At 45.5% G+C, this 13,300-nt stretch overlaps 1 protein-coding gene across 5 annotated transcripts in view; it reads right to left on the reverse strand.

Moving 5' to 3' along the window:
- The window catches only part of PPP1R14C (protein phosphatase 1 regulatory inhibitor subunit 14C), a 52,235-nt gene that overhangs the window by 35,245 nt on the left and 3,690 nt on the right, over positions 1 to 13,300 (reverse strand). For 2 of the 5 annotated variants that reach the window (XR_014581953.1, XM_083829996.1), the window contains exon 2: positions 1 to 13,300. This exon is cut by the window's left edge. The exons of 2 other annotated variants lie outside the window; for them this stretch is intronic. Coding sequence is in view for 1 of the 3 variants with exons in the window: in XM_083829996.1 (XP_083686122.1) it covers positions 13,157 to 13,300 (144 nt within the window). In the remaining 2 variants the exon portion in view is untranslated. One more of the 5 variants, XR_014581952.1, reaches the window with a different exon arrangement.

The following is a 13,300-nucleotide window of genomic DNA, read 5'->3' on the forward strand; positions in this document are numbered from 1 at the left end:
TCACAGCCCTTTGATTAGAGCCCTACAGCAACTTCAGTCATTTGATGCTTTCCCACAATATCTTCCTCCCTGCCCCCTCAAAACATGCCCCAAGGACAAACAAGTTCCCCCAGTTCACTGGGGAACAAGGAGCAGCTCAGCTTGCCGCAGCAGAAAGCTCTGGGAATAAAACACCGGCAGTCCTAGCAACGGGCATACGTGACTGAAGTGCCCGGGCACACGCACTGCAATCCACGCTGTTTACAAGTGCTCCGGGCCTAGCGACCCAGGTTAGCCCACCTGCTCTGCAGCTGGGGATGGTTTACGCGCGAGGCTTCCCAGGATGCAGAAGAAACATCCAGCTGAACATCAAATTCATTCAGACACTGCGAGACTACTAGCCAGGGCTTGCAAAAGTTTACCACTCACAGTTAAGTTTGTTCCGGCAGAGTGAAGGGCTTCACATTTTGGAAACAGGAATTACAGATAGCGAATAAAGGTCATCTTCCAATTAGATGGGAAAGACTAACAACCTTACAGTCACGTCTTACCAAGGAGCGTGTGTGACATTGGGCAAGTCACAATGTGATCATTTTCATCTCTGACGTGGATGAAATCCTTAGCTAGCCCTTATTTCTGACGCTTTGTTCATTAACCTTTGAGCACTTGAGACTGACTGCACTTTAGAACTAATGCAGTGTAAATATTTACCTGGGAATAATAAAATACTGCGAATAAGAGCTGAACTAAAGCTAACCTCAGTTTTAAAATCTGACTTGAAGATGCTTGACTGTCCTCAGTCACACAGCCATGATGTTACATTAACAGGCTTCTTCCTGTTTAATTGCATATAATTTTTCTTGAGATGTGTGTTTAATACTGGCAGTTAAATGGACCATTAGGATTGGAAATGCCCATCTCTTTGGAGATGAATGGGATGGTGCAGGGTAAGTTTCTGTTTTCAAAGCTGCCATTAGCATGCTGATAGTTTTCTTTAAGGCACCATTAACACAGCAGCAGAAAAGGCTGGCTTACACTGCTGCAAAGAAACTACTATCCAACCAGTTTAATTCTTTTTCCCTCACCTACATGAATCTTTGCAGAAATCTCTGCAGGTCTGTTTGTACACTGTAGCTTAGGAAGATGCAACTGGAGGAGTCGGACGTTTCTGTACTTCCTTCTTCTGTGCGTTGTCTGTCACTGCACTTCCATGACAAAGTGATAGGAGGGGGCTGTATGGCTGACTTTTGGAGGAATGCTGGATCCAAATCAGCACTCAGGCTCGTACCATCTTTACTCTTTCACACCTCTGCCCAGCGCTTAGCCCCTTGCAGGACTGCAGTCAGGGCTCCCATGTCAGGCAGGCCCACGCACCTCGCCTCCACACTGCGCTGCTGGGCCCTGGGGTTTGCCTTATTTCACCCTCAGTGCTGTCAGCCTGTTGCAAGCCGAATATTTCAGCATACTAAGCTGCAGCAATACACGCAAATTAAGAGAAGAAATATTGTTCCAGAAATGGACATTTAAATGGGTTTCATGGCTGAACAAACGCACGTCAGAAATGAGTCTTCCCATAAAAATTAAATGTGTGTAACACACCTTTCCCTTGGGGTGATGTGGCTGCTCTGGCTGTGGTAAAACAGCTGGGTCTGTACGGACACCTTTGAAACTCAGCTTCTGATGCATCATGCACCCATACATCGAAGCCTCTTCCAGACCTAGAGATCTCCCCACGAGGCCAAACTTCTGACACTTGACCCCGACAGCCTTAACAAACACCCAGAACTAAAAGTCTTTCATAAGAATATATTCCGAAGCACACCATGCTCACAGGCAAGCTAACCCCAGAAGCCAAACCAACCTCAGTGCAGGGCCCTGGGGTCACCGCCAGCCCTGCCTGTCCCTGCCTGCCCCCAGGACCCCACGTCAGCCCAGGGTCACCAGCCCCAGCCCCAGCCCCAGCGAGGCCGCAGTAGGGCTGGGCTCCAGCTCCCCACAGCCCGGCCCCACCGCAGGCCCACGTCCCAGCCTGGCTTCAGCCCGTCCCCAGGGATCAGGGTGCTGGGGCTGCCCCAGTGCCCCCAGTGCTCATAGCGGGGCGGTGGGATGGGATGGGACGGGCTGCTGGGCCCTGCTGCGTACTGGCAGCCTGCGTGGTACAGGTGCCAGACCAGCACATTTGGGAACCTGCAACAAGGCCCAGGGCTGCTCCGAGCCCCGCCGCAGCAGCATGGCTCTGCGAGACCGCTGCATAACACAGGAAGCGAAAAGCAAGATGTCTCACCGAATACTGTATTTGCAGTCAGCCGCAGAGGCAAGCTCCAGAAACGCCTCCCAGCCAGCACTGTGGAAAAGGCCACGGGACTGCTGTCAACCTTTCTGCTTTCTCCATGGGTGCACGGGTTTTCCTTCAGTTGTCACCAACCAGCCCGCTAGGCAGGACTGCTGCTCCAGAGCCACGCTTTGGCCAGGAGTCAGCTTCAGCATCGCTGCTGCTCTGTGCTGAGCATTACAAGATGGGAGCGGGGAAGGCGTTAAATCAGGAGAGAAGAGCTCATGCTCCTTTTCCTCCAGCTTTCACTCTATTTCTCATTTCCAGCAGCATCTCAAACACTAAGCTGGAACAATGCCGAGTGGGCATGTCTTTGCATATATTAATTCCCCTCATACAACGCACACACGCACGCTCTGCTTGCTGTTACTCTTCACTTCTCTGTACCTGACAGCAAGCAAAGACTCGGCTCCCGCAGCAGCAGAACAGCTGTAAGGCAACCGCTCTGTGCCCAGCTCCTCTGCGAGCCAGCCTGCCTTAACGCATGGATGCCTTCCCCTGCTTTGCCTTGTCTGTGTACCTTGTCTTTTGAGGGAAGAAATCCCCAGACTAGGTTTTAATCTAACCTTCTTGACATCAATTTGCTAACTGACCACTGGCAAAGCAGAGAAGCAGAAACCCAGATGAGTGCTAAAAGAAACAATCATAGGGGTTGGAGTCGCCATCAAAGACAAGCCAGTGTAGGAGGACAGTCAGACACACTCTGGCTTCACTGCTTTTATGCCTAACAATGCAGCAGTGAAAATCAGAAGGGGAAAAAAAATCTGCTTTTTCAAGGCATAGCCAGACAGTCAGCGTTTCAGAAGCACATCTCTGTTCAGCACTGTGGAAGTAATTGCATGTAAAGTTCAGGTTTTGCCTTCTCATAAAGGTTAAAAAAAAAATCAAAGGATGAGAAAATGGTGATAGTCTGGAGTAAAAGCAGATGCTGTAACATGATGGTGAACAGGTCACTTTGAGACTAATGTTGAAAGACCACCGCTTTCTAACACTAACTATTTGTACCATAGCTGGAGTACTAAAATTAAACAAGTGTTAAGCTGGGCTCAGCGAGTGGAAAATTGCTTCTATTAAAAAATTTGCCTCATAACATTCCTCTCAGAGGCACAGGGTGCAGAAAATCAGCTCGTAACTGTCTATTATTCTGTTTTTACTATAGCTTGTAGCTCAGACATTTGGACCTTGCATTTGCTGTTCCATGAAACGCCATCAACAATTTATCTCGCTGAACATCTGTGAGCCCAGAAAAGTCTGAGAAGACCATTTCACCCGCTAGTGGTAGGCGTCAAGCAAGTTGGCAACTGCACAAGTGTCCCTAAAGACACTTGCCCAAACCCCCTGCACAAAAAGTTACCAAACACAAACATTTTAAAAGCATTTGGGCACATCACGCCTTCAGAGTTAAATGTACAAATATCCTCATTCATTTGTAGGAAGGCCAGCAGCTGTTGATAGTGATTGTAGTATTTCTCCTTTAATCTGTTTCCAGTGTTACTGCAGACTCCTCAATATTGCCATTGCTTTAAACTTTATTCAAAAAAAGTTTTCCTGAAATACAAAATTACAGTACCCACTTGTCCCAAAAGAAGCCTCTAGAGTGAGATAAGCCAACTTAAAACAGAAGCACTGTCAATTTCACTGTCCCTACAGTTCCTAATTTCAGATGTTCCCTCTTCCACTATACCTACAGTGAGCTTTTAAAGCCTACTGGAGAATAGAAAGATGGAAGGAGACAAGGTGGATCAGGGACTTGGGGGAACAGGAATAAAAATAACTTACTGAAAAATTACTTACTTGTATCAAATTGGCACCTTCTACTGACCATAGCTGCTGCCAGAAGCAAGCCAGCAGAGCTCAGGCAAGGAAACATCTACCCACATACCTCGACCCGAAGTACTCACTAGGGAAAGAACATGGCAAAACATAGAAGGGCAGGCAGCCTGCCAAAGACTCGCTATATTCATTCCACCATCTCTACCTTACTTTTGCCTCTCCAGGCCCACCCAGCTTTCCATTTTCTCCTTTGCTTCTCTAGTGCCTACCTGCCTGGCCCTGATAAGCCAACAGGTGGCTCAGGGACAGTGGATACCCATCTACTGCCTACCACACAGATGGACAAAAGTAAGCTTTATGGGAGAGAGGAGTATTTGCTCTCCCCTAGTGACAAACATGGCATTTAGGACTGAACAGAACTTGCTGACACTGCAGTGGAGAAATAGGTGGAGGAGAAGTGAGAAATTCTGTCTTCTCACAGCCCTATCAACAACTGCAGCCTTTGCACTTTCTAGGACAAGGGGTCCCGAAAGAGTTCCCAACCACTCCATTCTCTCATGCACTTAAATTTTAGAGCAGTTCTCAAGGCAGGAGATATGCCCTTGTGGTATGCATTTAAGTGGGTAAACTACCCTAAGAGCCACAGGCAGTAAAAGCGGGGATGTAGCCAGCAGGTGGAGGTGTGGGCAAGACACAAGGTGGAGCAGCAAGTTATCTGGGCTTCATGCCATTGCTACTAAACTGTGGGAAACAAGCACCACAAGAAATACAAGACCAAATACCATAAGATTCTGAATTTTGGAAACTCTACAACTCATGGGGCTCATAACTGATAATAAAAGTCAAACCTCTGTTACGATAGCTGTAGCTCTCTATCTTCTCTATCACAATACCGAATAAAATAAATTAGTGAGAAGATGTGATCATAAGAAAAAGATTTTAGGATGCCAAAAATACCTTTTTGCTTCCCCCAAAAGAACTTCCTTTAACAACACAGTACATCAATAATTCCATTCAGGCCTAAGTTTAAAAAAATAAAAATAAATAAACCTCTGCTCATTATGCAGAGAAAATAAAGAATCTTGCGTTCTGCAACTGCAGTGTCATTAGTAAGCACAGAGAAGGAACTGACACCCAGTCATGGTAAGGTTTAAACTTCGTTTAGGCTTCTTGAGTACTAACATTGGTATTTCACTGTTTTCATAACTGAACTGTCAAAACAACTTCAACTTATCCAAAAATATCCATAACGTGCTGGTTAAGGAATTCTTGTCTAATTTGTGTATCTCTACAGAAGTCTAAAGGAATCACTGAAGTGTGAAATTGCCAAATGACGAAGAGGCATTGATCACAAACTACATTGAGAGGAGTAAGAGAAGCATTCAGCACTTTCTAACCATGCCCATGACACGGATCCAATCTCAGTGAAACATTTGTTGAAAATCAAGTGCTGTCTCCAAAGCAAATGCCTTGTATTCTTGATATAAAAATAGGACATGCTAAGTCTATGCATGGTTGTCACTTTTGTTAAACAAAACACTCCAAAGCAGATATGGAGGACATGTCATGTTTTTTGTCCTCATCCACTTCCACACAAGGCAGAAATAGTTTGGTATTAGCAAATACACGTTGTACTCTAAATCACTGTTACACAGTCACCCTTGGGCGGAGCAGTAAGTTAAGCCATCGGGAGCTTGCTATATGGTGGTACTTTGAGCATTACACAGGTGGAATGCTTTTCCACACAGCCGTCAGAGGACATCCCCACCACTGCCTGATCCGCAGTAGCGGGTCTGTCTCCACCACAGAATAATGGGAGCCCTGTTGATTCTCCCCTGCAATTTGTACACAACTCTACATATGTGAAGAATGCAAGAGAGGGAAGCCAGCTAAACCCATACCGTGTTGTTGCACCACACAGAAGGTAGTGGTGAACCAGAGAAACTGGAGAGAGGACTTCTCATCTAGGAAGAAAAGTGCTCTTAAGGGCAAGCTGTGCTACATGAAGCAAAGCTTGAATGTGCTCTGAGCTCCGCAGGTAGACAGCGCAGGAGGAACATGCAGGGCATTTTCTACAATTAAAGGTTACCACACCTCATTCTTGCATTTCCACATTAATAGGGCTTTACTTGGAATCCATACACCGTGCTTGGAACTGCCCTTCTATCCTATGTGAAGATCTGTTTCCCTTTTAGAAGGAAAAAAAACTCATACAGAGCTACCTGAGGTTCCTAAGCACTGACCTAGCACTTCAGAGGAGCCCTGAGAGTCATCAGCGGTTTTCTCCTTCAGTCAGACCACAGTGGTGTCATGCTCTCCCAGCATGACCCCTGACAACCTAGCACCATCCTAGATCAAATCTGACAGATTGACTGCTTTCTTCTAAAAGTGGAGGTGAAAAAGACCCAAGGAAGAGAGTTTAAGGAAACACTTCAACCAAATAGGATCAACACCAGGCCTTTTGTGCTCTGGGAATTTAGGCTAAACAGCAGTGCAATTAAGCAGGTTTGCCTCTTGGGGCACTTCAGGGATTAATTACTCCATCAGGACGCTTGAGAGAACACAAGGAAAGAGCACGTGAGATAATGAGGCCTCTAAATAGCCCTCCTCACCTCAGCTTCAGCGGCCCTGCAGAAACCATCTGTTAGTTTCCAGAACTCATTTTCTCTACACTGAGAAGTTGTGCATAAATTGTCTTCCACCATCAGTCATACTGGATGGGTACATCGAGCATCAGGCACAGTCATGGTCTTCTCACCACATTTTTGTCTGACCAGTCAATTAAAGCCTTATTGGTCAGAATAACAGACGGTTTTTCAGGGCCAGTATTTCTTCAGTCAGAAGTATTAGGTCATGCCAGATTTGACATGGTAGACAAGAAGCCTGTCTTCTGTGGGGGAAAACTGTTTTATTGAGCGGAACCAAAACAAATGCTCTCACATTCCACAGAATCCAGGAGCAACGCAATCCTGTTGCAGAAAGTCAGTTGGCAAGAGACCTGGAGAGCTTTCCGTATTCCTTCAAGTGGTGGCTGGGCATAGCGGTGTCCTCTGCACCGTGATGGCTGCTAGACCTCCCTCTCTGCCTCCCCGCAGACACTAATTTTGAGCAGAAGATGAGCCAGGGCCTTGCAGTTGATGTGTTTTGGCCAGGGTCCATCAGCATCGAGAGGCATCAGCAGGAGTTGTAACATGCTCCAAAGCTGGCACTCCTCTTCCCGAGGGGCCAGAGACATCAGTTAGCTCCCCGGGCAAGTCCCCAGACTGCCAAAGATAGAGCACCGCCTGAGGAATCTTTAAAATGAATTTGTTAAACTGCTTCAGATCCAGGGAGTGGAATAATCTGCTGTGACTAGCCCGCCCGGGACAACAAACCCCAGGAGAAGGGAGCCAAAGACCGTGTGGGTCCACTGTGCGATCCTGCTGTTCCTTCTGCCTGCCAGTTCCCAAAAATGTATTTTGGCACATGGCCCTGCCTTCTTCTACTTGCTACATTCAAACTACTACTTGCTACACGCAAACTACTAACCCAGAGTAAGAGCTAAAAAAGGAATCGTGACATAAACGTTTCAAGTGGAAATCTAGCAGCAACTTAAATAAAATGAACAGAAATAAATGTTCAGAGATCTACTGAAAAGGAGGCAAAGGGGAGAGGTTGTTGAGGTGCTTTCTTTTATAGAAGTGGTCCTAGAAGCCTCCACTGCAGGCAGCCTGAGACAAGGCAGCCTCCAGATCACAAAGAGAAGGACTGGCCCTGCTTCCTCATGCAAGTATATTTGGTGGTCAGAATTACTTCAAAGCACTACAGAAAATCTCCTCCGTTTGGTCTTGACAAGCAAATAGCAGGTGGATACCTACAAGCAAGTCATCTACGAGCGTGTTTAGCTAAAGGTTTAAACTCGTCCTGCAGGGACGGCTGGAGTAAGGGCTGAGGTGTCTCTGGCAGCCAGTCGGCAACTTCCCGCCTGCACAACTCCCCACAGTAGTTTCTGCACTCCGAGAGGAGTCGTTTTCAATGTTAAGAGGAGGAATTCAACCACAAACCGAGCTTAGGAAGTTTTGTCAGTTTTCTTGGAGAGAAGACTGGGCAGGTTTGCCTCAGTGCACCTGAAACTGGAAATACACCGCTTGACAAAAGGTCTAAAACAGTACAGTTACTAGCAGCACAACAAAACCAAGAAGAACCAAGGATTTATTCCAGAACATCTGGAGCTCTTTTCTGACATAAATTGCAATATGTGTTTTGGGTATTATCTTTCAAAATGTAAAGCAACCAGTCACAAAATCTCAAGGAATTCCCTGTGCTTAAAGTAAACGTGTCAAAATGTTATAATCAGTCACCTAAAGAAGAACGAATCATTTGTACTACGCTTGAGTCAGTTCATACATATATTTCAAAGAAGGCATCACTCAAGTGCTGAAATCAGTTAGGATCTTGAGCAGTTAACATCATATATTTTCCAAGAATTGCTAAATTAATTCTATGAAATATTAGTGAGCACATTTCTCCTGCAGTCTGCGGACTTCTAGTCAAGAGGCAGATTCTGTTGTAAAGTAATAAGTGATCTACAGCAGAGTCACTGCCTCGATACTTCTGCCCCTCTCCTGTGGCCATCACTTGGCCCTCGTGATGCTCAGAGTAAGGACATGATAAAGTGCATTTACAATCTGTTTAAACTTTACCCGAGTGAGAATCCAGACAAGATGCCAAGCAAGCACAAGTCTTTTGTCTATGGCCTTCTATGATTTATGACAGAAGTGAGAAAAACCTGAGTGCCTGACAGGTATACTTATGAACTTCAATCTGGAAAGAAACATCATATAACTGAGTTTCTCCATTACAAAATGGCACCAAATGCAAAGAGCTTATCTATAAATGAAAAAGCGCACTCTCTGATCCAGGAGGTCCTTCCCAATTCTGTGTCCTAGAAAGTAATCCTATTAAGACAGTCTGATACGAGGTTTTTCATTAGGCATTTGCTGTGCCATCATTTGCATTTATCAAATCCAACACACAGGACTGAAGTGTGTGATCCCATTGTTAGCACCACACTCAGAATGGCGTTCTCCATCCAAAAGTTTTGTCACCTGTAGATTAGCTCCCACCGCACAAGCTGGCCATTTAGACACCTGCCATTACACCTCTTCAAAAAGTGCTGTCTTTTGTGCTAGATTTGCTCCACATACATATTATACGCTGAATTAATTAAGCTATCAACATTCTAATAATTAAAGACCTATAGTACAAGTATTTTTTCTCTAGGTTCAGATCTACTAGATCTGCACTGCTGATAAATATCACGTATATTAAAACGACACAAGATGCCTTCTGGGGCTGTGATCTGTGTGTTCCTTGGAAACAGTTTAAGATACTGTGTCGAACTGGTTCCTGGAATAGATACCATGCTCCTTCGGGGGAAAAAACAAGGTAACAGTTCTGCTATTCAAATGTGAGCCTCAGAATTAAACACTTATCACTTCAAAGAAGATTTGATTTGTTTCAGTGTGCACCTCTGCCCAAACCGTTCTTTGTTCCAAGAAGATCTTTAACACACTAAATTTATTCTACCTTTGAAATACAGTCATACTGCTGCTGTACAGACTGCATAAAATTAAGATTTTATCCTCCCTCCCCCCTCCCCCCTTCTGCAACATTAATAACTTCTGGAAATCTTGACTCAGATAATTCCACGTGTCACACTGGGGGGCAGCAAAAGAAACTGCCAATGTTTTATGACAGGCAGCCAAATGTTGCAGTGACATAGATGGATGGCCATGTCTAACCTACTCAATTTGTGCTGTCAAATAGAAGTTTCTGGAGTTAGACAGAAGGAAGGAAAATAAAAAGAGAAGGGAAAAATGAGAACTTTGACTTCTTATACTGCAGGCAAGACGCAAGGCTGCTGGAAGAATGGATTGATGTTGCTGCTGCTTTATCACCTGTGGTGACAAGAGACAAGGTGACCATAATTCAGACTGAATCAGGTTAGAGATGCGATAGCCTATTTTTTTTATGAGCATTTCCTGTAGTCCCAGAGAACTGCTTCACGCAGACTATATATAGTAGCATGCATTACAAAACTGCCCAGGGTTTTTTTGGTTGGATATGGGGACAGGTACAGTGCCTCTTCAAGTGAATGGACATCACCTAATCTAAAGGGAGAGCTACAAGAATGGATGGATCAACAGAGGAGTATTTAAGGCATGCGACAACCCTAATTCCAGAAGTATTGCAATAGTTAAGTTCTACATCAAGTAGAACATCTTTTTATTTAGATATGACACCTACTTAGAAACATTCACCATGCCTTTTAACAGGAGGCAGACGTGCCATGAAAGACGAATCTTTCTCACTTAAACCAGGCTATTTTTGTTTCAGGCACTTGGTTTTATAGCAATTTAGATCAGCTCTAAACATGCAGAGCTCTGAGAATAACGGGGGAGACCCTCTTCTTTCCCGCCCTGCCAGAGTACAGGGGTACGAGGCAGTGCAACGAGTCCCACGTCCTGCAACAAAGCTCAAAGTAACCAGCTCCCAGCTATCTAGGGACAGATCATCCACGCTGTAGTTTGTGCTGCAAGTACAGGAACATCCAGGGTAGACTCAAGTCCAAAAGCAAGAGCGTGTGATGAACCTGAGCGGGAGAAAAGGGTAGATAAACGATCCACCCCCTCCCCACTTCAGCTGTTTGTTCGCTGCGTTATTTGTAGCAGTTTACAATTTATGTCTTATTTTTAAATCCACCATTTTTCCATGTTCTCTTCCACCGAGTCCCCACCCTGGTTACCGTGGATAATCAAGCACTGAGTGTATGTAAAGCAATTTGCCTGAAGGCAGAAGAGTCTGTAGCCACAACGGTTGGAAGATACTGTTTATAAGAAGTGCAATTATGAAAGGTGATGTAAGCAATCAATTATTTCTTTGCTTCATCATAAAACCACCACACCTACCCCTCCGGCAAAGAGACCAGTTCAATCTTGAACAGAGAGGGAAAGGACAAGGCTTGATATGGAATAGCTGGTGGAAGATTAAGATTTATGTTGTAAAGCTTCTAAATTACAAGTCAAAAATATCGCTGCTACTTAAGACAAAACAATGAACCATGACATTCACGCTATGCAAAGCTCAAGTGGTTTGAAAAATAATTTTCCTGGACTCCTTGAGATGTAGCAAAAATTGTGCATTTAAAAAGGAGGAAGGTAGCTGAATGGTGGTACATTTCCTTCTAGATTAGGGTCTTCAGAACCTCAAATCAGAGCTTAAACTGCACATTTAGAGACAAAAGGCTCTGGCCTCACTGCCAGCAGGTGCTCAGCACCCTCGCAGGTACTTAAGCCCATTCCTTCTCTGAAAGCAGCAGCATGCATTTTACGAGGGTTGTTTTACAGCTGCAAGCATTTTATAGGCCATTTTGAGCTTTCTATTTTCTACTCTTGGGACTCTTCAAATACCTTTCCATGGTTGCTACATGATTTGAGAAGCCTTTGCTGTTCCGGTGTTGCCCATATCCTTTGGAGGTCTCTGATGATAGCAACCCTTTGACCTGCTCTGGTTGTTGAGCAGCATCCCTGCCCTCAAGAGAGTGCTCCAAGGTTCATACCGCGGAGATCTGGCATCAGTAATAAGCATCCAAATGAAACAACTCAGATACAACCAGAAACAGAAACAATTTGATAAACCTCTAAGTATACTCCAATGCGTCTAGACTGTCATACTTGTTTTCCCGAAGAAAGAAGTCCTTTATTACACTTGCTACTGACATGCTTCTTTTTAAAGAACAGCTCTAATTCTCTAATTCTCAGACCCCCCCTCAGTCTCTTTCCACTTCGGATCCATTTAGAAATGAGTTCACACACAATTACCATTTGTGAGGTCTTTGTCCAGGTTAGAGGAAGTCTATTCAAAGAGTCAGACAGTCAGCGAGTTTGTTGCCGTGGTGTTTTATTCAGTTGATTTCCTTACAAACAGCTTTGTGAGAAATGAATAATAAATTTCAAACGTTATCACACAGTAGCCTGAAGAATAAGTAGTACCTGATCATACCACCAGGTCCACATTGCTGAACGGCAGCCTCAGCAGCATACTAAGCAGGCTGTTTTGGAAATAATGGTGTGTTTTGGGGGAAAAAAATAAAATAAGAAAGTGTTTGGCCCTTGTACTCAGTGTTCTTCCAAACCCCGAGCAAAACAGATCACCAGTAGCCATGGCAACTGCCTCAGCTACACAGGACCCGCGGGCACACCGAGCCACTGACCGCTGGCAGGATGGGCTGGGGACGGTGGTCCGCGCTGTGCAGGAGGGCGGTGCGAACACGAACACAGTCCCGAGTGGCTGGGAAAGAAGCAGCTGCAGTTGAGTCCATCAGCTCACAAAACTTGCCTGGGGCACCCTGTACAGCATCTAGTCGTTCTGCATATGCAGCACTGCTCCTGCATCCATCTGTAACTGGATTCAGTACTGAAAATACATTTTGGAAAGAGTCGAGGCAGCTAATTTCTTCAGATGTCAAGGTTAAGTGACTAGTGCCCCTCTTGCAGCAATCCATCCTTCCCAGGAAGCCTGGCACGAGGCAGACAGCACACCTTCCCTGCCACCAGCTCTAACACTGCAGCAAAAACATTTGTGTGTGGCAGGAGGGGAGAGGGAAGGCCAGGAAGTTTCTGCTTTCGCGATCTGGCTCTTCAGCCTAGATAAGTGCCTTCCTCTTGTTTTCTCCCGTCTAGCACCAAGCAGTTCAATCTCAAGTGCCTACAGACCGACAGACTCCCCAGTGCTACGCTCGGCACAAGCTGCTGCTGTTAGCACATCCCAGCGGCTCCAGGAAAACAGCCAAAGAGGGTGCTCATCCACAGAGCACCCAGGGGAAGGGAGATCAGCCTGTGCAGGAACAGACTTAAGGGCTCCCTTCCCTCCCATTTCCCTCCAATACCCTTTTTTTTTTAAAACAAACAGCGGCAATGTCTGGCCCTGCCAACATGAAATCCCTTACCCAGCGCAGGGCTTTATGCCACTCCTGTCCTTGCAGTCCCCGCGTATCAGCAAGTGGAAGAGGATCCTATGTGACAACAATCCTCAGTTTGGCACAACCCTGGGTCTGGCACGGCTCTGTGCTCTGAAATAAAATGCTTGAGGGGCTTTTGTGGGCAGCTCTTCCAGTTGTTTTTGCTTGTGTGTTGAATTTTTAAACACAGAATCCCACAATAAGTGTATATTGCC

This window comes from Anser anser (assembly GCF_964211835.1).
Source record: "Anser anser genome assembly, chromosome: 3".
In the NCBI taxonomy this organism is placed as follows: Eukaryota; Metazoa; Chordata; class Aves; order Anseriformes; family Anatidae; genus Anser; species Anser anser.